A 26726-nucleotide genomic window follows, 5' to 3' on the forward strand; every position below is an offset into this window, starting at 1 on the left:
GAAGATCTCTCTCTCTCTCTCTCTGTAACTCTGCCTCTCAAATAAATAAATATTAAAAAAAAAAACCTAATGTGAATATCTCTTTTTCTCTCAAAATCTTATTATATGTTCTCCTTTTCACATAAAGCAGGGGTGGAGAATATCTGGCTCCCAGAAGTCATTTGGTCTGCCCCTGCCAAGGCAACTATAGGGAAGACTCAAAATTCAGTAAGTCTATAGCAGGTTAATTTCTAACTTGATGCTTTTGTATGACCCACAAATGATGTTATAAATATCCAAATGGCACTTGGAAGAAAAAGGGTCCCTAACCCCAACATAAATGAAGCACTTAATCCTGATTCTCTTCAGCATGTCTGAGTTGCTAGCACTGTGACTCTTGTGCTTTGAGAGTGAATCTGACAGCCAAGAGGGCTACTAACGTGACTACTGGGTGGGCAACATACATAACATGGATGTGCAGAAGGATGATTAAGGCCCTACACAGGACAGAGCGGCATGGTGGGAAATGTTAGCACACTACTCAGATGGTGCAATTTCAATTTCAAACTTCTGTACCTTTTACTTCTGGAATTTCCCATTTAATATTTCCAGACCTTGATTAATTGCAGGTATATGAAACTGCAGTAAGCAAAACTACAGATAAGGCAAGACCTCTGTATGTGAGATGACTTAAAGATATAATTCTAAATAAAACAAACTTATTTAATTTCTTAATTATGTGGTTAAAAAGTGTTTTATTAATTTTCAGACTGCACTCAAATGCAGTCTTTATTCAATTATTTTCAAATGCACAGAAATGATCCCTAAGGAAAGTCCTATCACACATGAATATGAAGCTTACCTGTAGTTGTCATGTATCCACATGAGAATATTATACATTTGTTCCCTGCACATAGGAGAAGGGTGGGACACAAACTCTACAACAGAGGCCAGAAGTTCTCGGAGTTCTACTGGTTTCAATTTTGCCATCATCTTATAAATGATGTCCAAACACACCTTTTGTCTTTCATCATCTCTACAATAAAACAGAGTTTTTAAAAACAACAGACTTAACAATTTTCATTCTTGCACCTTCAAAATGTGACAAGAAACATTCTTTCCTTGTGCTGTTCTTCACTCTCAGCCTTTGTTATAACGATAACACTGCACCTACATAAACATTACACTCCCACAAATAACTACCATGACCTAGATTACGAAACAATTCAATATATTATCTTGGATTGGCTCCTGGAAGAGAAAAAGGATACTGGGAGAGAAATTGGTAAAATGCAAAGAAAGTCTAAGTTAGTAAATAATAATGCACTGCTGCTAGTTTTTTGGTTTTGACAAATGGACCATCAATATATAAGAGGGGGAAAAGAAGTGAAGAGTATATGAGAATTCTAGGTACTATCTTTTAACTTTTCTGTAAAATTATTTGAAAATAAAAAGTTTATTTTAGAAAAAACTTGAAAATGCCAAACAAAATAACTTAAAAATACAAAGGATTTCAGACTTTAAAAAGTGATTTTAAGTGCCACCCTGTATAGTGTCATGTAGCAAGGTTAAGTGTAGCAGGGATCTTTAATGAGGCAAACATCTATTTCCCATTTTGTCTTTTGCCCTTAAAGTATTCAAATGAGTGCCTGACATGGTAGATATGCAGTAAATGCTGATCACAGGATATTAAAACACAATAACATTCTGTGAAACTGACACATTACACATTGATCAATAATGTATCACTATGTAACATTATATACATGGATCAATACTGCAAAAGTGTACAAAGAAATAAACTACTGTAAGAGGAGTAGCTTTCTCTTTTAACATTCATATAGTACAATCCTACAAATTAACAAACAATTTGAATATACAATGGAAGGTTCTCACCTGACACATCTCAAACCCATACATTTTAAATCTGAGAAAAGCCTGAGGCTACTCCACAGGCCACCTCTTGTATTTATAGGTGACCTACAAGCAGCTGAGATGTGGCCTCCCCAAGATGCAGGTGGGTGGCGGGGGAAGGTGGAGGCCCAGGACCAACTCAGGTACACCTTTCATTCTCAGGCTGTCTTCACCTTTTCTTCTCAGATCCAATATCCATAAATACACATTTAATGAAAATCTGTAAGCTCTTCATGAGTTGAAGACGTCTGAACGAATTCACATTTTTCGAGCCAGTAGGATCCTAGAGTGTGGGGCTGGTGCACACTCACCTGTGTCGTATGACCTGAAAAAAGTCCTTGCTCCTGAGCTGGAAGTACAGATCTGTGATTTCCTCTGCACGACAAAGCACCACCTCCAGACACAGTGTCTTCATCACGCCATGAAACTTGGGCAGCAGGAAGAACACTGCATTCAAGAACCTAAGCGGTGGGACAAGGGCTTAGGATAGCTGCTGGCCCAGAGACCCACCAACCAAAGGTGGCCCCAACAACCCCTACCTGTCAGCAAGGGGAGGGAAGCTCTTGACCACTTTATTCAAGCACACAATAAATTTGTCTTCCATAGTATTCTGATGTTGCTTCAACTGTTTTACAACCAGTTCACGCACAGGCTCCTCCAGGATCTGAAAAATTAAATTTCTTTAGAAACACTCAAGGTATAAACTGCCATTAAATACTAAAAATAAGGTTTTTTTAAGAAGTTATTTATTTATTTGAAAGGCAGAGTTACAGAGAAGAGAGGGAGAGACAGAGAAATCCTCCGAATGCTGGTTCACTCCCCAAATGGCCAAAACAGCTGGGGCTGGGCTGGGCTGGGCTGGGCTGAAGCCAGGAGCCAGAAGCTTCCTCCAAGTCTCCCAGGTGGGTGCAGGGCCCAAGCACTTCAGCCATCTTCTGCTACTTTCCCAAGCACATTAGCAGGGAGCTGGAGCGGAAGTTGAGCATCCAGGACACAAACCAGAGCTCATATGGGATGCCAGTATCACAAGAAGCAGCTAAACCCACTGTGCCACAGTGCCAGACCCTAAAAATAAGTCTTATCTTGAAAATTTAAGCACACCAAGGGAGGTGTTGGATGTTGTCATCTATCACAGGGTTTAATGTTTTCATCATCACAAGATGAATGGCAACACAGCAAGTTTTTGGAATGCCTCTTGGTTTGCATTAACCACTACCCTAGGGCTCTGGTCTCTGGGTTTCTGTTTGGGTTTGGGCTGGTGAGAAACATCAACAGCTGGGCTGTGAGCTGTGAACACCAGGAAATAAACTTGTGTCAGATATCCAATCAATGGAGTGTTTCCTTCGGACATGAAAACATTGCTAGGAAGTCCTTTGACAAACTGAAACAAAACCAGCAATTAAAGACTATTTCAGACAATTGTGTGAAGTTCTAGTTTCCAAATATTCAGATAGAACAGAAAAAACTCAATCAGAAGAGCAGCCCCTCTCTCTCTGTAACTCTGCCTTTCAAATAAAACAAATAAATCTTAAATTAAAAAAAAGAATGTTCTAAATTATTATATCGACTTATAAGGTTTGTCTTGTCATTAGAAGTATTTAATCTGAGGCCACAGTGAAATGGTCACAATATAACATGAAAAGAGAGAGATTGTAAAACAGCATGGATAAAGCAAACAGTAGACAAATGAATGCTGCACACTGGAGACGACTGAGCATCTCAGGTCCCAAGAGCAGCCTCGTGGGGAGAGAGAGGAGCCATATCTACTTCTTTACGAGCCACTCTGCTTCCCATGGGAGACCCAGATGAAGCCCTTGACTCCTGGCTCTGGCCTGGCCCAGCCCTGGCTGCTGCAACCATCTGGGGAGTGAACCAGTAGATGGAAGATCGATCGATTGATCCTTCCCCACACCCTCTCCTTCCCTCTCTAACTCATGCCATTCAAAGAAACAATCTTTATTTAAAAAGTTCATAGATAATGGAATAGATATGTTTATTTTTGTACCAAAAACTGAAATCCGTGCATCAAAAAGTTCATGAAAATGCATATTATGCAAAAACTATGCTGGATTTCAAAAAAAAGGTTTTGTATCAAAATAAACATGTCTTTTGATTCTATTTTCCATGAATTTATTGAAGTACCCTTGGGTCATTCTTTTTAAACAAGATTTACTTTATTTATTTATATATTTATTTGAAAGGTAGAACAGAGAGAGGAAGGATACATAGAGGGAGGGCCTAAGAGAGCTTCCACCCACTGGTTCATTCCTCAAATGGCCACAACAGCCAAGTCTGGGTCAGACTGAAGTCAAGGGCCAGGAACTCCATCCTGTCTCTCACAGGGATAGCAGAGACACAAGCACTTGGCTTACCCTCTGCTTCCCAGGTACATTAGCAGGAAGCTGGAGAGGAAGTAGAGCAACCAGAACTCAAACTGGCACTCTGATATGGTAGGCTCATGTTTTAAGCGGCAGGCTTAATTCACTGCACCACAACACTGCCCTCTAACTTCGTATTAAATTCAAAGTTAAGTGATGACAAATTACACCTGGGGATCTGCTGAAACCTGCTTCATCTGTTGTGAAAATGAAACACATTACATAAATTCAAGCCTAACACATGAGGATATTAGGATTACATTGTAACAAGATTATTCTCAGGTTTAAAAATTTAATTCACATAAAGAGCGGTTAATCCTAGAATAAATTGTAAATCTGATCTTCCCAAGGTGATCTATTTCCTTGTATTATTTAATTTTGCTTTAAACCCTAACAAATACTTAACTAGGGAAATGGACAAGGGTCTGATTCGCTGGGCTGGATCCTTGGATTCTCCAGCCGGAGAGTGACCACAGCCACTCTCTCACGTCTCTTTCACAGGAGGCTCTGGCCTGGAGACACAACCAGTACTCACAAACATCAACATGGCAGTTTCTAAAGTCAGAAGCTATGTGATGTGGGCAAGAAAAAGCGAAAACCACAGCAGCACTGCGGGGATGGGTGGGGGACAGGGAGAAGAAGACACTGCCAGGGAAGCAGGGACATAGCTGAGTGTCCTGGAAGGGGTGACCAACTGCCTGTGCCACCCTGGACAGACTAGGGACGTGCACAGCATCCTAGAGCATCGAGTGACCACAGGAGCACTTGAGAATCTGTGAGAGGGATGCCACGCACACAGGAGGCCTCACTCTGCCCACATGTGGACCCTTGCTAACACACACAGCTCAAACAAATAACTTCATTTAGCAGTCGGGTATGGGATCTGCACATTAGCTTTCAGTAAAGTTCTTCTCACACCCTGCAGAGTAGGCAGGGCACAGGCCTCTGATGAGGGCCCCACAGGTGCATGCTCCTCATCAACATCCTTATTGGAGTCAACTGCCAAAATCGGGGATTGGCTAGGATGACTTAGCCCGATCACAGCCACTCTCTACAGGGTAACATGATCACAGCCACTCTCTACAGGGCAACATTTTCCAAAAGGACAGGCTGAGACCGAGTTCACAGGCATGGGGAGCTGGTTAAATATTCTCATCATGATACAAGCTTTAAAGGATTATCAAGTTTTGACGTGTTTTAAAAAATCTTATGTCCCGACACACAATGCAAGATGAAGGAACAGAGGGTGCTTACTGCTCTAGTCTTGGCAGGATAGTTAAAAAAAAAACTGTGGAGGGAGCCCAATCTCAGATAGGGAGAAAACAGTAGAGGAAACTCCACGCAAATTAGAGGGACACTGTGGACCTATATGGAGGGTGTGGATGTGCACAACTCAGGACCCCAGGAGCTGAAAGCGTCAGCACCAGCTTTGGAGAGGTGAGGCCAGACTGCAGCAGCCCAAGCCACTAGTGATAAAGCTGCAGGAAGAGCCTGGCTTGAGTGTGGACTGGAGCCCAGTGGAGGACAGTGTACCTGCCAACCTAGAGGGAAAAAAAGGAGGAGCACATTTCTCTCTCCCCAACCACCCTTCGCCAGCGTCCTATAACTAGCTGAGAGATAGTGGACATCATCTGGGACATCCATAAGCAAGTGTGCCAGCTCAAGTTCGTGAACCCGGCAACCAGCTAAGCAGAAACTGGAGTCTGGCTGGGAGAACTGACAGGGGGTGGAGTGTTCATAACTCTGGGAGCCTAGTGTGTCTGGACTGTGAAAACACTATGGCTGTGTGGGAGGGTGCAGAGTGTGCCTGAGACTTTGGGCAGTCACTATGAGTGGCTCCACACACTTGGGGCTCCCTGATTCCCTGGTGAGGGTCATTGCTGTGGGATCCAATCTCACACGGAAGACTGCAAGGATCCTTTGTATGGTTCTTGTGGCAGTGCGAATGAACATTATACCCACTGGAGTATCACACACTGGTCTCCTTTGGAGGAGAGGAAGTGAGTGTGAGACTACATCAACAGAGCAGATTAATCCTCCCCTCTGATTAAAAAAAAAAAGATTTACCACACCCAATTTGGCTATCACCTTGGACACTCTCCTCACCTTGGAGCACTGAACAGAGCTACCTGGTCACACCCTGCACACACCTCCAGTTATTCACTGAAAGAGCAGACATTCCACTAATCCAGAGAGGCATAGTCCAAGATAACAGCCATCACAAAAGGAGAAAAAAAAAAAAAAACCTGACAAGTTCTCCACAAATGCCCAAAAATAAACACAGCAACTCAAGAAACAAAAATAAGGAAGACAACAAGATGCCTCCAAAGAAACACAACCCTTCAATTCTAGAGTGTGAAAATGAAAAGACTGAAGGAATAGCGGAAATGGAATTCAAAAAATTCATGGTAGGATCACTTAGAAGTAATCTGAAGCAAATTCGCAAATTAAAGAAATCGATACATGAGACATGAATGAAAATTTTTCCTGTGAAATTGAGATTTTAAAGAAAAATCAAAATGAAATATTGGAAATGAAGAACTCAATAGAACAAATAAGAAATGAGGTGGAAAGCCTTAACAACAGACATAGTGGCCGGCGCCGTGGCTCAATAGGCTAATCCTCTGCCTTGCGGCGCTGGCACACTGGGGTCTAGTCCTGGTCGGGGCGCCGGATTCTTTCCCGGTTGCCCCTCTTCCAGGCCAACTCTCTGCTATGGCCCGGAAGTACAGTGGAGGATGGCCCAAGTGCTTGGGCCCTGCACCCCATGGGAGACCAGGAGAAGCACCTGGCTCCTGCCTTTGGATCAGCGTGATGCGCCGGCCGCAGCACGCCGGCCACGGCGGCCATTGGAGGGTGAACCAATGGCAAAAAGGAAGACCTTTCTCTCTGTCTCTCTCTCTCACTGTCCACTCTGCCTGTCAAAAAATAAAAAATAATAATAATAAAAAAAAACACAGAGTGAAGCAGAAGAAAGAATATTCAGGTTAGAATACAAATCTCTGGAACTTTTAAAGTCAGATCAAAAAAAGAAGAAGAAATTAGAAAACTAAAAAACAATGTTGGAGATTTATGGGATACTATCAAAAGACCCAACATACATGTCTTAGGAGTGCCTCAAGGCATGGAAAGAGGCAAAGAATTAGGTCTTTTTAGTGAAATAATTACAGAAAACTTTCCTAATTTGGAGAAAGAAAGGGACATCCAAGTACAGGAAACACATAGAACTCCTAATAAAGATGACTAGAAAAGATCTTCACCACAACATATTATAGTCAAACTATACACAGTAAAACATAAATAATAGATTCTAAAATGTGCATGAGAGAAACGCCAGATTACTTTCAGAGGATCTCCAATTAGACTCAAAGCTGACTTCTCATCAGAAAACTTACAGGTAGGAGAGAATGGCGAGATATATTCCAAGTCTAACAAGAACAAAACTGTCAGCCTAGAATACCGTATCCTGAAAAGTTATCATTGATGAATGAAGGTGAAATAAGAACCTTCCATAACAAACAGAAATTGAAAGAATTTGTTACCACTTGTCCAGTCTTACACAAGATACTTAAGAATGTGTTACACAAACATGGTCATCAATATAAAAGGTGAAGGCAGAAAATCTTCCAGTAAAAATAGAAAGGAAATCCAAAATAAACAATGGGAAAATTTATGGAAAAATGGCAGGGAAATTGAACCTATTCTGGTTTTTCTTATGTAATTCCTTAGATTTTAGAATATTCTGTTACTGGGAATCTAGCCACATTAATAGGCAATCTGGTTTTGAATCTTTTTAAAAAGAAGGTATTTATTATATTGGACCATTTTTTATTATTATTATTACATACCATTTGTGTGATTACAGTGTTAAGCCTCAGTTCTTATGTCTTTGGGCAGAAGAGTGTATCAGTTATTTTAAATGAAATGTTCCCTGTCTTTGACATTCAGTTCGTATGTGTTGCCAAAAAATACTAGGTTTTGTATTACTTGGATATTTAAAAACAAATGGATAAGATACTTTATGCAATCAATTAGTTTTTATTTCTGGATAAAATAGAAATGAAATAAATATCTTAAGTACTTAAAGGATGAAAATAATGATAGTGCTTATAAGTACTGTGAACCCTTTGTGTTTGAGGCATCCAAAATTCAAGTGTTCACTAGATTTTTCTCCTGCAATCCTGCTCTTTTTACTATGCTTCATGCATTTACCCTTTTTATAACCCTGCTGTTTTACAACAGGGTTAAAGTGTCATTATATCTGTGGTCATTATGAATCCTATAGCTTTTCCAGTTAGGAAATAGTCTCAACAATACTTAGTGGCATTTTTTTGGTTAATATTTTACCCACTGATGGTATTTTAGATACCTTTAATCATTTTAATAAGGGGTCTACAAAAATTTAAAACACTACATACTGTATTTGAACTAGTTAGTGAAGAATAAGAAAAAAAATACTTATTCGGACTGGAGATGTTCCATTAGTTAAATTTCAAAATTTTTAATAAAGAACTTCAGAGACAGCATGAGACCTGATGGTATCCGTTAAAATAGCTCCTGTGATATGGAAAGGAATCCCAGAAGCAGTGGAAGACATGTGGGGCATTTACTTGCTATGGTTGTGGTTGTGGTGTGCTCATACTTAAATATAGGTAGTGACACACTGACATTTTTGTTGTTGGATAATCTGGAGTAGTGTCTTGCATCTCTACTAAAATAACTATAAATTAATGGAATTCACAAAGAAGAAATTTATATGACTGTACTGTATTTGGGAGCTTTTGTACAGTCAGGTAAAGTTTCCATAATACAAAGTATTTGGATTTTAAAATTTATTATTATAAGAAAAAGACATGGTATTATTCCATGTGTTCAAATGATAACTTGCTTATTGAGTTCCAGAAGAAAAAACTATGAAATGAATAACTGTCACTGCATTAGCTATAACATTAAATTGGCAAGTTGTAGCATAAGCCTTAAATCTGTGTTTCTCCAATGTGAACCATATGGGTGAGACCCCAGTGGAAATAAGTGATCATCAAAGAAGAAGGTACTTTTCTCCAAAGGGAGGAGAGAACTTCCAATTTGCTTATGGCCTTGTCTAAATACTGATGGAGTTTGTGAATTCAAAAGGCTTCCATAGCCTAGGCAGCTCATGTCAAGAGCCTTGGGTGATCACTGATGTCATACATAAGAGTGTTAATTTTAACAATTAACAACAAGAGTCACTGTGCACTAACTTCCCATGCAGGAACTCTGTTCTCAAAGAGTTGTTTTATAATTAAGTGCGTACAAAAGATGTATCATTCTTGGGTGCTTATTTAAAGTTAATTAAGTTTCTAAAAACAAACAAACAAAAAAGAAGCGATGGGGCCGGCATTGTAGTGCAGCAGGTAAAGCTGCCGCCTGCAGTGCCAGCATCCCATATGGGCTTCGGTTCTAGTCCTCTTCTGATCCAGCTCTCTGCTATGGCCTGGGAAACAGTAGAAGAGGGCTAAGTGTTGGGCCCCTGCACCCACATGGGAGACCCGGAAGAAGCTTCTGGCTCCTGGCTTCAGATCGGCACAGCTCTGCCTGTTGCGGCCAATTGGGGAGTGAACCAGCAGATAGAAGACCTCTCTTTCTCTCTCTCTGCCTCTGCTTTCTCACTCTGTGTAACTCTGTCTTTCAAATAAATAAATAAATCTTTAAAAAAAAGTGAAATTAACTTTTAGATGCAATGACTTTGAACAACCCTTGTCTTAAGAGTTGAGGAACAGTTTTGTTTTGTTTTGTTTTGCTTCTGTGCAAATTGCTGAACTCTTTACTTAGTACAGAGTTGGTCTTCTGGGTATAAAGTTACTTGAGTGGAGAATGGGACTGGGAATGGAAGAAGGAGGAGGGGTGGGAGGGTGGGTGGTGAGGTGACTATGGTGGGAAGAATCACTATATTCCTAAAGTTGTACTTATGAAAAGCATGAAATCTGTATTCCTTAAATAAAGGGTTTCTATGGGGGGGAAATTTTTTTAAAAAAATGTAAGCCATAGTAGTATACTGCTGTTTTGTATATACTGTAAGTGCTACATATATTCTCAGCACTGAACAGGTTATTGATACCTCTCAAATGAATGTAACCTTTGATGTAGGTGTTTTGATATGCCTCAGAAAGTATCTCAGTGTCTGCAAATTTGTTAATCAGTTTGGTAATGAAGATACTTCCTCTTCTTTTTTTGTTGTTGTTTCACATTTTCATATTTAAATTTGAATTTTTACATTTTTACTACTGTTAAGTACAATTTGTTCAACAGTTAAAATAGGGGTGTCAGTGAAGAAACTTACAGCCTCATTCATGCAACTGCTTAAGTAAAAACTACAGTTTGCGATTGATGTTTATACACTTTTAATGATCTATTTCTGTTTAAATATAAGTGATGATGCTTAAAACAAAATTAAATTTTAAAAAATCTTATGTCCGTTTTAAAAAATCTGAGCACTCTATCTGAAGCACTGTAGGAAAGAGCGTGAAACAATAAATGTAGGCACCCACCTTGCTCCTAACAACACACAGGAAATACATATAAGCAACAAATCAGAGACATTCACTGAAAATTGCACACTCACATCTTTTCTCTCAGTAATGTATCGGAGAACGAATCCTAGAACTTCTGCCGCTGCTGCATACACCTCTCTATATTTTACAAAGGACATATTATTGACTAAAGCTTGAAAGTACCTATAACAAATACAGAAAAAAAAAAAACACATAAATGAATCCACTGTGCTGTTTGAGGTGATAAAAACACAGCAACATGATGCAAATCACTCATGCAAATACATATCTGAACACGTATGTAGGTTCTGACATCATAACCATGGTGACACAAGGAGGCCCAGCATGCAATAACATGGAACTGTTACTGATGGAAGACATGCCAAAGCCAGAAGCCATACAACCCACACTGAGGGAAAGAGCTAGTATTCAGGATGTTGAGGCACCAACTCCCTTTCAAAAGCCATCTCCTGTGACAGGACAAGGACAATACAATGATGGTCTATGTGAGGGGACTGTCGGGAGCAGCACCTTATCAGCCTCACAGCAACTCTGAAAGGTTGCTCCTGGTAAGGAAATCAACACACACAAAAACAGCTCAGACTAACAGAGAGCAAGTGCCTGAGTCTGTGTTGAGCATCTGGCTGTCTCGGACCCCAGGTCACTTGCTAGGTATGGCACCTGCACTGGTGTGACTGGTAGTAGGCAGGACACAGGGGAGAACCAGAGAGGGAAGCGCTCCCTGGAGGAGGCAGAGCTGGGGGCAGTAACCAGGCAGGAACAGAGGAAGGCCCTTTGGGGATGTCCCAAAACTACCTGACTAAAGCCCCTCCCCATACCCATCACATGCACCCTGCCCTGAGGAATAATATCATCTTGGGCTGGAGCACAGTGGGGTGCAGGAAAGAGAGCCCAGGGACAGGGCGGTCAGTGCCTGGGCCCTGTCACAGTGAGGCCCGGGACTGCGCCTCTCCCAGGAAGATGTTGCTTACAAAACAAGGAAACATCTAACAGTTGGGACCTGTCAACACCTACAGGAAGAAAACACACTCCCTTTACAAACACACAGCCCTCATTCACTCCAGACACATTTATTTCTTCTCTCAAATGACCTCTTATCCAACTAAATTTAGGTAGAAATATTTTTAACATGGGTTCTGTTCCTTAAATTTATGGAAACTGCACCATCCTCAAGTCTGTCAATCTAATCCAGGTAGATTTTAGCTTAAAAAAGAATCACAACAGAAAAACAGAACACGTACATGACACTCTCGACTCCACACTTGGGGTCATAGGGAGGAAGGTTATTGGCCATCACAATGCCCAGTAACTGAATCCCTACGGAGTTGTCTTTAGAATTGGCATCTTTACTGGAAAACCTTTCAAATATTAACCTGAAACATAAGCATGGCAGAGAAAACAGAGATGGTCATGTAATAAAATGAGAAGCAGGAAGACAAATACAGAATTTCCTGGAGCTATTTTTCAAGGTAAGAAATACTTTTTCTTTTCCATCACACCCACTTCTTGATTATACTTCCTTGTCTGAACATAGGCTGCTTTATATTTGTATTTTTCTAATTACCTAGTACAATTCTCCCTTAATTAGTAGCAAAACTTTGAAAGCTTTAACTGCCTCAGGCTATGCTCAAAGGACTCAAACAAAACTCCCATGTTCCCCTTTGGGCCGGGACAGGGCAGGATGGGGCATACCCTACCTGCCCATCATGGGGCAAAGTCAGAGCAACCTGAGGGACCCAACAGGGGTCACCAGAGACAACGACCAGCCAGAGAGGCCTCTGGGGTCAAACTGTGGAGGCTATAGTCTCATTAGCAGTAAAATGATTGCCTTATAAATGGACTGTTTCAAATCATCTTCCTCCTATCACTTCACACGATTACATTTCATTTACGGCATGCTACATTTAAACTGAAACGTCTAAACATGACAGAGAGTAGTAGTTGAGTACCTGTAAGGGATGGCTAAACAATCCTTCCAGCATTCAACGAGGGTTTTTATAATCTCAAGGTTGTGTCTAAAAACAGCTCTTTTTGGATGAAAAACATGTTTCATTAGGAAATGAAGCAGTCGATTTGCTAATATTTCATCTTTAGGGATCCCCTGAAAAGATACAGAAAGCCTATATTAACATGCAGCATTCCACTCCAGAAAAGTACTTTGTTTAATCCAAAAGTCCATTTATAAAAGAATCCTGGCTTTTTCCTGAGGAGTGGCTCCTGGCTAAAAAACTCAGCGTGATTTTTCAGGGCTGACCACAAGCAATGCCAAAGGCTTTCCCTGCAGGCCTTGAGGGACGCGGCCTCCACACCCGGACAGGGCATGATGTAGTGTGTGCTGCAGTCTACAAAGGAGCTGTGGTTCAAGGGCCCAGGCCTGGCCAGCCTCGCTCTTTGCACATCAGCATTTCCTTGGATACGACCTATGCTGAGACCTCTTCATGGGGGCCAGTGGGTAAAGCTCCCTGACTCAGAACCCTCACCCTACTCAGGGTCCATAAAACTGGGGGAGCCTTTTGCTTTGGGGTCCTCATCAGTGAGATGACCCCATGTCTGTGTTGACCCTTGAAGGGCTCTGTTGTATGAAGAACATGGGATGGGCCCTTTCATGCCTTCTCCCTCATAGCTTAGCACAGTCAGAGGAATTATCAGAAGCAGAAAAAAGAAACCTAAACCAAAGCAGCATGAGGCCATTTAATGAACATGACACAACATCACTAAGCAGAGTGGGACTCTGTCGCGGGCTCTGTAGGCTATCAGCAAAGGAATAAGACATCACAATATATAAAACGTGTCAATGCTCACCACAGGAGTAGCCAAGCCTGTCCAGGAAAGAACAGTAGCCACTAACTCAACCACCATGTAGTGAATCCCTTCACCTCCGTTGTTTTCAGAAACAGCCAGCTGCAGCAAGGGGCTGAGCCAGTGCTTTGCGTAAGGGCGAAAGACCTGAACGAGAATGGAAAATCAAACATCACAGAATCATTTAATAACCAACACATTAATACAGAAATATATTCTGCATCAGCTAAAATTTTACTTTATCAGGGCCATTGTTGTGGCACAGCAGGTGAAGCCACTGCCTGCAACGCCAGCACACTTTATGGGCACCAGTTCATGTCCCTGTTGCTCCACTTCCAATCCAGCTCCCTGGCAACAGACTGGGAAAAGCAGTTGGAAGATGGTCCGAGTGTTTGGGCCTCTGCCACCTACTTGAAGACCTGATGAAGCTTCTTACTCCTGAATTCAGACTGGACCAACACTGGCTGTTGTAGCCAGCTGGGGAGTGAACAGGATAGAATCTCTCTCTCTCTCTCTCTCTCTCTCTCTGGGGAGTGAACAGGATGGAATCTCTCTCTCTCTCTCTCTTTGGAACTCTTTTGAATAAGTAAGTAAATCTTTTTAAAAATTGCTAATTGTTGGGAGCAGCACTGTGGTGCAGTGGGTTAATGCCCTGGCCTGAAGTACTGGCATCCCATATGGGCACCAGTTCGAATCCCTGCTAGTCCACTTCTGATCCAGCTCTCTGCTATGGCCTGGGAAAGCAGTAGAAGATGGCCCTAGCCCTTGGGCCCTGCACCCATGTGGGAGACCCAAAGGAAGCTCCTGGCTCCTGGCTCTGGACCAGCACAGCTCCGGCCATTGCGACCAATTGGGGAGTGAACAAGAGGATGGAAGACTTCTCTCTCTCTCTGCTTCTCCTCTCTCTGTGTAACTCTGACTTTCAAATAAATAAATAAATCTTTTTAAAAAATCGCTAACTGCATGATCCTTTAAAAAATAAATATTTAAGGAGCTGGTGCTATGGCATAGTGGGTAAAGCCACTGCCTGCAGTGCTGGCATCCCATATGGGTACCGTCCTGGCTGCTCTGCTTTCAATCCAGCTCTATGCTATGGCCTGGGAAAGAAGTAGAAGATGGCCCAAGTTCTTGGGCCCCTGCACCCATGTGCAAAACCCGGGAGAAGCTTCTGGCCCCTGGATTTGGATCAGCCCAGCTCGGCCATTGCAACCATTTGGGGAGTGAACCAGCAGATGGAAGACCTCTCTCTCTCTCTCTGCCTCTGCCCCTGCCCCTGCCCCTGCCTCTCAGTAACTCAGCCTTCCAAATAAATAAGTGAATCTTTAAAAATAAATAAACATTTTTAAAAATTGTGACGCAGCAGATAAAGCCGTTGGCTGCAATGCTGGCATCCCATATTTACCTGCTGCTCCACTTCCTCCTAATGTGCCAGGAAAGCAGCTACAGAAGTCCCCTGCACCCACATGGGAGACCTGGACAAAGTTCCTGGCTCCTGGCTTCAGCCTGGCTCAGGCCTGGTTGTTGCAGCCTAACTCTGCCTCTCAAATAAGTAAAATAAATCTTTAAAAAAATTATACTTCTATTTGATGCATATGCATATGAAAATGAGATTATAGAAATTAAGTAGTCACATGTGCCTCCAGTGCTTCATGTCTTCCTATATTTTTTTTTTTGACAGGCAGAGTGGATAGTGAGGAGAGAGAGACAGAGAGAAAGATCTTCCTTTTTGCCATTGGTTCACCCTCCAAAGGCCGCCACGGCTGGCGCGCTGCGGCTGGCGCATCGCGCTGATCTGAAGGCAGGAGCCAGGTGCCTCTCCTGGTCTCCCATGGGGTGCAGGGCCCAAGCACTTGGGCCATCCTCCACTGCACTCCCAGGCCACAGCAGAGAGCTGGCCTGGAAGAGGGGCAACCGGGAAAGAATCCGGCGCCCCGACCAGGACTAGAACCCGGTGTGCCAGCGCTGCTAGGTGGAGGATTAACCTATTGAGCCATGGCGCCGGCCCTTCCTATATTAAAGAAATCATTCTATTATGTCATACATTTAAAATCTCTGAAATCTAAAAACACATCCATATACTAAATTCCATTAATTTATTTTAGGAACTCTTTTTTTTTTTTTTTTTTTTTTGAGAGGTAGAGTTATAGACAGTGAGAGGGAAAGGTTTTCCTTCCGTTAATTCACTCCCCAAATGGCCACCAAGGATGGTGCTGCACCAATCCGAAGCCAGGAGCAGGTGCTTCTTCCTGGTCTTCCATGCGGGTGCACTGCCCTCCCGGGCCACAGCAGAGAGCTGCACTGCAAGAGGAGCAACCGGGACTAGAACCCGGTGCCTGTATGGCATGCCAGCACTGCAGGTGGAGAATTAACCAAATGAGCCACGGCGCCGGCCCTATTTTAGGAATTCTAAGAGAATGTCACTTTGATGGCAAAGAACAGAATGAAGACTGTAGTCCAAGCTGTCTACCTTCTTAAGCTTTCTACCTTCTCTTTTTCAAATATGAAGGCATACTTTCAAAAGTTCATGGAAAATAGAATTATTTATTTATTTATTTATTTTAATTTTTATTTGACAGGCAGAGTTATAGACAGTGAGAGAGACAGAGAGAAAGGTCTTCCTTCCATTGGTTCACCTCCCACATGGCCACTATGGTTAGCACGCTGTGCCGATCCGAAGCCAGGAGCCAGGTGCTTCTTCCCAGTCTCCCATGCAGGTGCAGGGGCCCAAGCACTTGGGCCTTTCTCCACTGCCCTCCTGGGTCACAGCAGAGAGCTGGACAGGAAGAGGAGCAACCAGGACTAGAACCCAGCACCCATATGGGATGCCGGCGCCGCAGGTGGAGGATTAATCAAGTGAGCCAGGGCGCCAGCCCCAGAAAATAGAATTAAAGTATAAGTTTATTTTGGTGCAAAAAACCCCACATATTTGGCTCCTTTTTGGTAGCCATCAAGACAGCATTTAGAGGAACTTGGGCTAGAAATCACATATAACCCCACGTATTATGGTATGGACTGTATCCCTCAAAAAGCTGTTGAGGTCTTAACCCTAAGAATGTGACTGTATTTGGAGACCAGCCTTTACAGAGGTAACTTAGTTAAAGTGAGGCCATTAGGGTAAGCATTAATGCAATCTGACTGGTGTCCTCCTAAGGAGAAATCTGGGCAGAGAGACATAAGGGAACACAGTGTGAAGACTGAGGGAGAATGAGCTGATGTGCCAAAGGATGCCTGAGGCCACCAGCAGCTGGGATGGACCTAGACCAGAGTCTGCTTCCCAGCCCTCAGGAAGATCCAACACTGTGACTCCTGGATCTTGGACATCTGACATTAAGAACTGCTGCTTGAGTCCTCCAGTCTGTTGTACCTTGCAACAGCAACCCCAGGAGCCAGAAATCACACAAGACGCTCAGGAAAGCAGGCCCCACTGCAGTCCCAAGCAGTAGCTCAAGGGCTTCCTGCTGGGCCCAGCCTTGGGTTCATGGCATCTGCAGAGTGCCCAGAAGAACTTGCTATCTGGCACAATGGATCCCATCACCCCTGCTGCCCTTCAGGGGCTCACTACTACTCGACCAATGAGCCACACACCTTGCACGGCTCGCAGTAGCCTGGTCCAGCATGCCTGTCCCTGAGACATCTTTTGTTCAAGCCCAGCCCTTTGTGCTCCATGCAGTTGGTGCAGACACACAGTGGGTCTTCCAGGGCTGCCTCTGCTTGGCCTCTTCTATGGCAAACTCCCACCACATGCCCCCAAGCTTAGCATAAGGGCTTGCTGTGAGATCCACCTAACTCCCACTGTTGAAGAAGGTCTAACTGAGGTATGCCAGAAGTAGACAAATAGCAGCGACCTAAGGCAAAGGCAGCTCTTTCTCATATGTTGGTAATAGGAATATTTTCAACCATTTTTTTCTCCTATAAACAAAGAAGGTTGATAGCCTAACACAGCCTAGTTATGATGACTATAAACAAAGAAAGCTGATAGCCTCGTTAAGATGACTTCTAACTAGAATGGGATGGGAGAGGGAGTAGGAGATGGGATGATTTGCAGGTGGGAGGGTGGTTATGGGGGGAAAAACTGCTATACTCCAAAAGTTGCACTTTCAAAATTTATATTTATTAAATAAAAGTTTAAAAAAACAAAAACAAAAAAAGATGACTTCTAACTCAATAAAAATTAACCTACTCATTTGTAAAGAAATCAAGAGGAGGCCGGCGCCGTGGCTCACTAGGCTAATCCTCCGCCTAGCGGCGCCGGCACACCGGGTTCTAGTCCCGGTCGGGGCGCCGGATTCTGTCCCGGTTGCCCCTCTTCCAGGCCAGCTCTCTGCTGTGGCCAGGGAGTGCAGTGGAGGATGGCCCAGGTGCTTGGGCCCTGCACCCCATGGGAGACCAGGAAAAGCACCTGGCTCCTGGCTCCTGCCATCGGATCAGCGCGGTGCGCCGGCCGCAGCGCGCGGGCCGCGGCGGCCATTGGAGGGTGAACCAACGGCAAAGGAAGACCTTTCTCTCTGTCTCTCTCTTTCACTGTCCACTCTGCCTGTCAAAAAAAATAAAAAATAAAAAAATAAAAATAAAAAAAAAAGAGAAATCAAGAGGAACCAGCATTGTGGTATAGTGGGTAAAGCAGCCACCAGCAATGGGCACCAGTTTGCAGCCATTTTGGGAGTGAACCAGCGGATGGAAGATTCTCTTTCTTATGCCTCTCCCTCTCTCTGTAACTCTTTCAAATAAAAAATTAAAAAAAAAAAAAAAGAAACTGAGAAAAGAATGATGTTGAATAACTAGATAAATACATAAATATAACTGTCTATTCAGTGGATCAGTGAATAAAAATGTCATGCTCTGTCCCTTTCTATCTCCCTTTGTTGTGGTTTTTTAAGTAGATGTAAAGAACTGTTAAAGAAATGACAAATTACTTACTTCTTCTGTATTAATGACAAGCTTGGCTAAGAAGAGACGAACATTTAATGGCACTGATGGATTTCCTAGTTTGTCATGAAGAAATTTCATCCAAGGAGGAAGATCTCTTGACACTGAACCCTGAAATCAAACACTCAAAATTACCTTAAAAAGAAAGGGGGAAAAAACCTTCACATTTGATTCTATAAGAAAATGATGATAAAGTAAGATATGAACAACAAAAAACTGTATTTATTCGACATGCAATTTGGTTTACCTCCAACAGTAAAAGATCATTTTTCGGTAAGATACCAGAGAATAGCATCAACAGAGATAATTAAATTAGTTGGGGAAAGTACCTCTTCTGCCTGGGGTGGGACCAGCTTTCTCATGTGCTTCAGCAGGGCAGCCAGGGGGGCCATGCATTCGTGCTGCCCAAGCTCATCCATCTCTAACTCCAGGACATCACCTTGGACCTTGGAATCTGGATGTTCCTAAGAAGCAGGAAGTGCAGTGTTGAAATGTCAGTGCACAACTGGGGGCATTATCGTAGAACAACTGACAAGGTTATAACAATATCAAATAGAGCCAGCATGGTTTGCTATTAAACAACTAAAAGATAAATAGGACCCCATGTCTTCCTTACATCCCAGACTGTCCCCAGATCCTGCCTGCCTAATCACTCCCCCAGGTAATCCCTCAAGTCAGACCATCTCTGCTATGGTGACCATAGACCCTGTCTGTGCAGTCATGTCACTGGGATCACAACTTAGGTTAGTTGTGCCTATGCTGACCTCTAACCCACCTGTATGGTCACCCTCAGGGGTCTCATCAGGTCAGGGCATCTCTGCTGCTTGGATTTCTGATCTCCTAACTTCCTTTCTGTGCTGATGAAAACTGACTGCTGAGTCTACGGGATGAAAGGCTAGGGCTTGGATATTGGGAAAATTCCCCGATCTACACTTCTGTCCCAGGACTACCTCGCTTCCTCCAACAATCACAAGGCATACTCTGAGCCCCCCACCCTGCCCTTTACAAACTTCAGCAACATTCTTTTAATATGGGCGATGTGATCACCTGTCTCCGAAAATGACCAGTGGCAGATTTAGGGTCTTGGGAGCTGTATGAATAGCTTTGAACCCCAGTTGAGAAATCAAATTGACTCATTTCCTCACTCAGGCTACTGTCTGCCAAATATGACAAGGATGACATATAATGAGGACCATCTGAAATATATTAAAAAAATACATGTATTCAAAACCAATCAGAAACATTTCTCTAAGCTCAAATGATATTAAAATAGATACTTTTAAGTAAGATTTTCATCACCAGTTAAAGATTTAACCATTATTTATTTATTTAAAAGAGTGACAGAGAAAGGGAGTGATACAAAGAGAGAATCTTCTATCTACTGATTCATTCCCCAAATACCTGCATCAGCCAGAGCTGAGCCAGGCTGAAGCCAGGAGCCAGGAACTCCATCCTGGAGCCTGTCTTCCACTGCCTCCCAGCTACATTAGCAGGGAGCCGGATCAGAAGCACAGCAGCTGGTACTCAAACTGACACTCCCATATGGGATGCTGACAACAAAGGCAGTGCTTGACCTGCTGTGCCACAACACTGGCTCCAAACTGGATCCAGTTTTGAACAGAATTTTTTTACATTAAAATTCTGATATTGTACACTTTGTCCACTAAGCCTAACAGAAATGTGGGAAGAAATACTACTGGAAAAGAGCTAATCCAAATATGTAAGGAATTTAGAAAACTGGTTCAAATTTTATCCTCAAGTCAATAAATGGTGATAAAACCTATGAAGAAGAAAAGCTGCAATAAGGAACATGCAGCAGGATGGAGAGTTGATAACAAATAGGAAGGCCAGGAAGGGCCTCCTTCAGACCCTGATATTTCAGACAATGTCCTGAGGCATGCAGGGAACAGCAAGTGCAAATGCCCTGGGGAAAAAGCAGGCCTGGCACCCACAAGGCACAGCAGCAGTTTATGCTGCTGCAGCAGAGTGAGTAGGCAGTAGGGCAGCAGGGGAGGCAGCAAACAGGTTCCGAGAAGTTTGGAACAGAGGGGTGGTAGGGTAGCATTTGTATTCTAATGCAAATTTCTGAATGTATATGAATAATTTGATCTATGTGTAATCAAAGAAACATCAAGCTAATCTTTTACTTTAAAAAACTGTGACACACATGGGTACTTCAAAAAGCTCACGGAGGGCCCAGTGCTGTGGCGTAGCAGGTAAAGCCGCTGCTTATAGCACCAGCATCCCATATGGGCACTGGTTTGTGTCCAGGATGCTCCACTTAAGATCCAGCTCCCTGCTAATGTGCTTGGGAAAGCCAAGGAAGACAGCCCAAGTGCTTGGGTCCCTGCACCGATGTGGGAGACACAGATGAAGCTCTGGGCTTCAGATCGGCACAGCTCTGGCCGTTGAGGTAATTTCAGGAGTGAACCAGTGGATACAAGACCTCTCTCTCTTTCTCTGCTCTAACTCTGCCTTTCAAATAAATAAATATATCTTTAAAAAAAAAAAAAAAAACACTTTTCAGAGTTGGCACTGTGGTGTAGAGACTAAAGCCGCTGCTTGCAGCACCAGCATCGCATACGGGCATCAGTATGGGTCCCAGTTGCTCTACTTTAAATCTGACTCCCTGTTAACGTGCCTAGGAAAGCAGCAGAAGATGGCCTGAGTCCTTGAACCCCTGCATCCTCTTTGAGGACCCAGAAGAAGCTCCTGGTACCTGGCTTTGGATTAGCCCAGCTCTGGCAAGGCAGCCATTTGAGGAATAAACCAGCAGATGGAAGTTCTGTCTCTCTCTCTCTCTCTCTCTCTCTCTAACTCTGCCTTTCAAATAAATAAATAAAGCTTAAAATGTTTTTTCAAACCCAATTTCAGTGTTTTACTCCTGAGGTATTTAAAATATTTTCTATTTATTTATTTATTTTTTAAAGATGTATTTATTTATTTATTTGAAAGGCAAAGTTAGAGAGGCAGAGGCAGAGAGAGAGGTCGATCTTCCATCTGCTGATTCACTCTCCACATGACCACAGCAACCCAAAGCCAGGAGCCAGGAGCTTCTTCCAGGTTTCCCAAACGGGCGCAGGATCCCAGGGACTTGGGCCATCTTCCACTGCTTTACTTTTTTATTTTTTTATTTTTTTTATTTTTTGACAGGCAGAGTGGACAGTGAGAGAGAGAGACAGAGAGAAAGGTCTTCCTTTTGCCGTTGGTTCACCCTCCAATGGCCGCCGTGGCCGGCGCGCTGCAGCCAGCGCACCGAGCTGATCCAATGGCAGGAGCCAGGTACTTCTCCTGGTCTCCCATGGGGTGCAGGGCCCAAGTACTTGGGCCATCCTCCACTGCACTCCCTGGCCACAGCAGAGAGCTGGCTTGGAAGAGGGGCAACCGGGACAGAATCCGGCGCCCCGACCGGTGTGCCGGCGCCGCAAGGCGGAGGATTAGCTTAGTGAGCCGCGACGCCGGCCTCCACTGCTTTACAAGGCCATAGTAGAGAGCTGGATTGGAAGTAGAGCAGCTGGGATTCAAACCAGCGCCCATGTGGGATGCCAGCACTTTAGGTGGTGGCTTTACATACTACACCACAGCACTCACCCCAATATTTTCTACATATATAAAAATACCAATTAATAGAATTTTTTCATTATTTTGAAAACACCCACCTGAATCCCCATTTGTTGCTTCCCTCACTTCTTTTCTAATTTCAATGTATTTTTTCTTTCTTTCCATAGGAACCTATGAGACAAAACAAATATACAATATAAAATATTTTAGAATCATGGCCAAGCTTTCTCTACCTTAGTAGCAATCTGGCAAAAAAAAAAAAAAAACCCAAATCACCCAATTACATGATTAGGATACAACAACAAAGCTAACTTTACAGCATCATCATAAAGATTAGATACAACAGGACAAGTATCTAGGTGTTTTATAAACTGGAACTGTTTTTTGTGGCTATTATTTAGTTCTTTGAGCATATGCCTAAAAGAAAATCCCAGTCTTCTTTCAAAAGGGCACAAGGCAGGAAATAAGCACCCACAAGCACTGATGAAAATGCTAGGATGGGGTCGAGGTCAATACTATGCAGCAAAATGTATAGGCCAATGGTGTTTGATTTCAGTCCTCTGCCCAGTTTTCCACTTCCAACGGGACACAAGGGCAGTAGCCACCACCTTCTCAACAATTACTAAAGCCAGCATGTCAACCTGAGCATGGCTAACACTAAACTTGTCTCTTTGGCCAGATCAAGTCTTCCAGTAACTCCTATGACTACCCAGCTGTCCTGCCAAGTCATTCAATCAAGGCCACAAGGCCATAATTCACATCAGTCGGATCTCAGTTTCTTTGGAGCAATGTACTCAGAAAATAACTTCTGGTATAGATACTAATAACTACTTTGATTGGCAATATTCTTTCTTCACTAGTCACGACAGAGGGGAAAAGCTCAATTCCCATACGTTTTCTTGTGGTTGCTTGCGGTGAAACATCAGATTTAAACTGCCAGTTTTTGTGGTTGCCAGCTTTTTAGAAACTACATGAAATGGTCAGTTTTTATACTAGAGAGCATACTTGAATATTGGCAGTTTAATATGTTCAACATCATATTTGCTTTTCTCTGTGTGCACTTGATAAGGTTTTTAAACTTAGAAACAAAACTGAAAATTTCACTCACCTCGATTTCTACAGGAAATGAATAGCAGCGCTTCAGGTCTATCAGATTTTCAAAAATAAGCAAGTTCTATAAATCCAAAAATTAAGATATAAGAATATGTGAACAATGGAGAATCTTTTTAGAATTAATATATGTGACACCTTTTTATTTATTTTTAAAGGCAGCATTACAGAGAGGAGAGACACACAGTGAGAGAGCTTCCATGTACTGGTTCACTCCCCAAATGGCCACAACAGCCATAGCTGGGCCAGGCCAAAGCCAGGAGCCAGGAGCTTCTTCTAGGTCTCCCACATGGGTGCAGGGGCCCAAGGCATTGGCCATCTTCTGCTTTCCCAGGTGCATTGAGGTAGAGGCCTAACCTGCTACACCACAATGCCTGTCCTAGATGGAGATTCTTACAGCAATGCCTCTATAGAATGAATGCTACTTAGTAACTCATGGAGAAGCACTTCAACTTTAAAATATATCCATGAACACTTGGGCCATCTGCTTTCTCAGGGGTATTAACAGGGAACTTAACCAGAAGTAGAACATCCAGGTCTCGAGGCGACACCCATATGGGATGCTGGCATCACAGGTAGAGGCCTAACCTGCCAAACCACAATGCCTGTCCCAGATGGAGATTCTTACAGCAATGCCTCTATAGAATGAATGCTACTTAGTAACTCATGGAGAAGCACTTCAACTTTAAAATATATCCATGAAGAACAGCAAAAACACCTCTGCAACTTTAATATAAGAAGTTGCAAATTACAGAGTACCTTTCACTAATATAGTCTAACTTTTGAAACCCACAAAGACAGCAATAGGGAACATGTCAGCAGAGGCCTACCTTTTCTGGTTTTTCAGTAAACAGAAAACCTTGGTAGAATTTTAATTCGTTGAAGACACAGCAGATGACAGAGATGGCACAATTGTAGGCAGCACAATGGAAAAGCCTTCTCCTTTCCAGCAGCTGGTTCTCCCCAGCCATATTCTCTGTGAATGCATCATGGCACAATCTGCAAAGTACAGCCAGGTAACAAGTTGGTTCATGTGGCATGGACATCACTACTCAAAACCCCCGACTCCTATCCCCATCCCTGATTCTGATCAGCCTCTGCCAAGGGTCAGGTACAGCGAAGGCAGCATAGGTGATTCTCTCTGCACAATAAGTACAATAAGGAAAGAGCTACAGAAGCAGGAGGACAGACAGCACCCCACTCTCAGAAGGTAATAAAAGATTTCAGAGAAAACATCTGAGCCTTGAAATGCAGGTTAGCCAGAGGAGAAATGTACACAGACATTATAAGCAGAGTGTCACAAGCGATAAGCCAAGTGGTGTGCTGGGAACAGGCATAAAAGCAGCAGCTGTCAGCATTAGTGAGAAGAGGTGTTCCCTGGAGAGTGCATCCACAGTGCTAAGGAATGAAGACTCAGCCTGCAGGGTCACAAGTACACCCAGTGGCTGATTTCTCCTCTAAACAGTTTCCTCAAACATAGACACGTCCATTGGTATAGGTATTACTTATGGCTGCTTTTGCATATGATGCAGTAGTTGCAATGGAGACCATCTGGCATACTAAGCCAGAAATGCTGACTATGTGGCCGGTTACACCCTAGTAAAGACCAAGTACCAATGAAGGGTTTTAGGCAGGAAAATGAAACAATCAGGTTTGTTCCTCAGTTGTATGAGGGTACAAGAAAATGTTTATGGAAGATGGGATTAAAAGAAAAGTTTATCTTGGTGCAAAAAATTTGAAATCCATGCACACAAGGAGTCTTCAGAAAGTTAAGGGAAAGTATATAATATGAAAAAAGTATGCTTCTGGTAGCATCATAGACAGGGAACAGAGGCAGGAGTAGAAGCAGGGAGAACTACTCCAAAGGAGCCACTTGCACTGGCTCTCAAGGGAGCCAAATTAACACAAGGCCGAGGGAAGGCAAATGGAGAAAAAGACACTGGTTTCCGAAACACTAAAATGATAAAACTGCAAAATCTGGTGACTGACAGGGTATGCCTCGAGGATGGAAAGAAGAAGATGAAGGAAAAGCAAAATATGACTCCCATGTGCATTATTTAAGCAGGTCAGAGGATGGTGACATCACTCATGGAGAAGGTACAGTAAGGACTAGGGAAAAAGGAGTGATGTTAAATTTGTACAGAGATGGCAAGAACTAGCAAGGCAAAGTCCATGTTGAATGTGTACCACAAGGGGAACCTCATTAGAAGATCAGTTTTAAAGAAAATGTATTTTGGGGGCTGGCACTGTGGAGTAGCAGGTAAAGCTGCTGCCTGTAGTTCCAGCATCCCGATGGGTGCCAGTTCAAGTCCTGGCTGCTCCTCTTCCGATCCAGCTCTCTGCTATGGCCTGGGAAACAGTAGAGACAGCCCAAGTCCTTGGGCCCCTGCACCCGCATGGGAGACCTGGAAGAGCTCAAGGCTCCTGATCAGCTCAGCTCCGGCCATTTGGGGAGTGAACCAGAGGATTGAAGACTTCTCTCTCTCTGCTTCTCCTCTCTCTCTGTGTAACTGTGACTTTCAAGTAAAATAAATAAATCTTTAAAAAAAAAAAAGAATATGTGTTTTGGTTACTTTCATAGAATACTTGTTGGTGCTGGCGCCGTGGCTCATTTGGTTAATCCTCTACCTGCGGTGCTGGCATCCCATATGGGCACCGGTTCTAGTCCCGGTTGCTCCTCTTCCAGTCCAGCTCTCTACTGTGGCCCGGGAAGGCAGTGGAGGATGGTCAAGTGCTTGGGCCCTGCGCCCGCATGGGAGACCAGGAGGAAGCACCTGGCTCCTCGCTTCAGATAGGCACAGCCGTAGCAGCCATCTGGGGAGTGAACCAATGGAAGGAAGACCTTTCTCTCTGTCTCTCTCTCTGTCTACAACTCTACCTATCTAATAAAAAAAAATTTATCACTTCTTTAAATTTCAAACAATAAGAAAAACTAAAACCTAAAATTTCTTCTTAAGTACAAGTCACATCACTAAAAATAAATCAGGCTACTCAGGGGAAAAATGGTAGAAAAAGAAACAGTAAAAGAAAAAAATAGTTTTATTCTTTTTTTTTTTTTTTTGACAGGCAGAGTGGACAGTGAGAGAGAGAGACAGAGAGAAAGGTCTTCCTTTGCCGTTGGTTCACCCTCCAATGGCCGCCGCGGCCCGCGCGCTGCGGCCGGCGCACCGCACTGATCCGATGGCAGGAGCCAGGAGCCAGGTGCTTTTCCTGGTCTCCCATGGGGTGCAGGGCCCAAGCACCTGGGCTGTCCTCCACTGCACTCCCTGGCCACAGCAGAGAGCTGGCCTGGAAGAGAGGCAACCGGGACAGAATCCAGCGCCCCAACCGGGACTAGAACCCGGTGTGCCGGCACCGCAAGGCGGAGGATTAGCCTAGTGAGCCGCGGCACTGGCCAGTTTTATTCTTTATAAAACATGAGAACAGGGTAATATATCTGTTGGCCAATAACATATTAAAGTCCACCTTATATAAGAAAAAGCAAATATTTTAAATGAAACCATTTAGT

General features: G+C 43.3%; 1 protein-coding gene across 7 annotated transcripts in view; it reads right to left on the reverse strand.

Annotated features, from left to right (window-relative positions):
- Window positions 1-26726, reverse strand: part of PRKDC (protein kinase, DNA-activated, catalytic subunit) — a 177660-nt gene that overhangs the window by 65077 nt on the left and 85857 nt on the right. For all 7 annotated transcript variants that reach the window (XR_011389983.1, XM_070076562.1, XM_070076561.1 and 4 more), the window contains 13 exons: window positions 24049-24217; window positions 23217-23282; window positions 22207-22279; window positions 19595-19743; window positions 18877-19011; window positions 18539-18658; window positions 13625-13768; window positions 12772-12923; window positions 12064-12195; window positions 10873-10984; window positions 2433-2557; window positions 2205-2354; window positions 842-1015 (listed from right to left, as the gene is read on the reverse strand). Coding sequence is in view for 6 of the 7 variants with exons in the window: in XM_070076562.1 (XP_069932663.1) it covers window positions 842-1015; window positions 2205-2354; window positions 2433-2557; window positions 10873-10984; window positions 12064-12195; window positions 12772-12923; window positions 13625-13768; window positions 18539-18658; window positions 18877-19011; window positions 19595-19743; window positions 22207-22279; window positions 23217-23282; window positions 24049-24217 (1701 nt within the window). In the remaining variant the exon portion in view is untranslated. The remainder of the gene's footprint in view (window positions 1-841; window positions 1016-2204; window positions 2355-2432; window positions 2558-10872; window positions 10985-12063; window positions 12196-12771; window positions 12924-13624; window positions 13769-18538; window positions 18659-18876; window positions 19012-19594; window positions 19744-22206; window positions 22280-23216; window positions 23283-24048; window positions 24218-26726) is intronic.

This window comes from Oryctolagus cuniculus, chromosome 6 (assembly GCF_964237555.1).
Source record: "Oryctolagus cuniculus chromosome 6, mOryCun1.1, whole genome shotgun sequence".
Lineage (NCBI taxonomy): Eukaryota > Metazoa > Chordata > Mammalia > Lagomorpha > Leporidae > Oryctolagus > Oryctolagus cuniculus.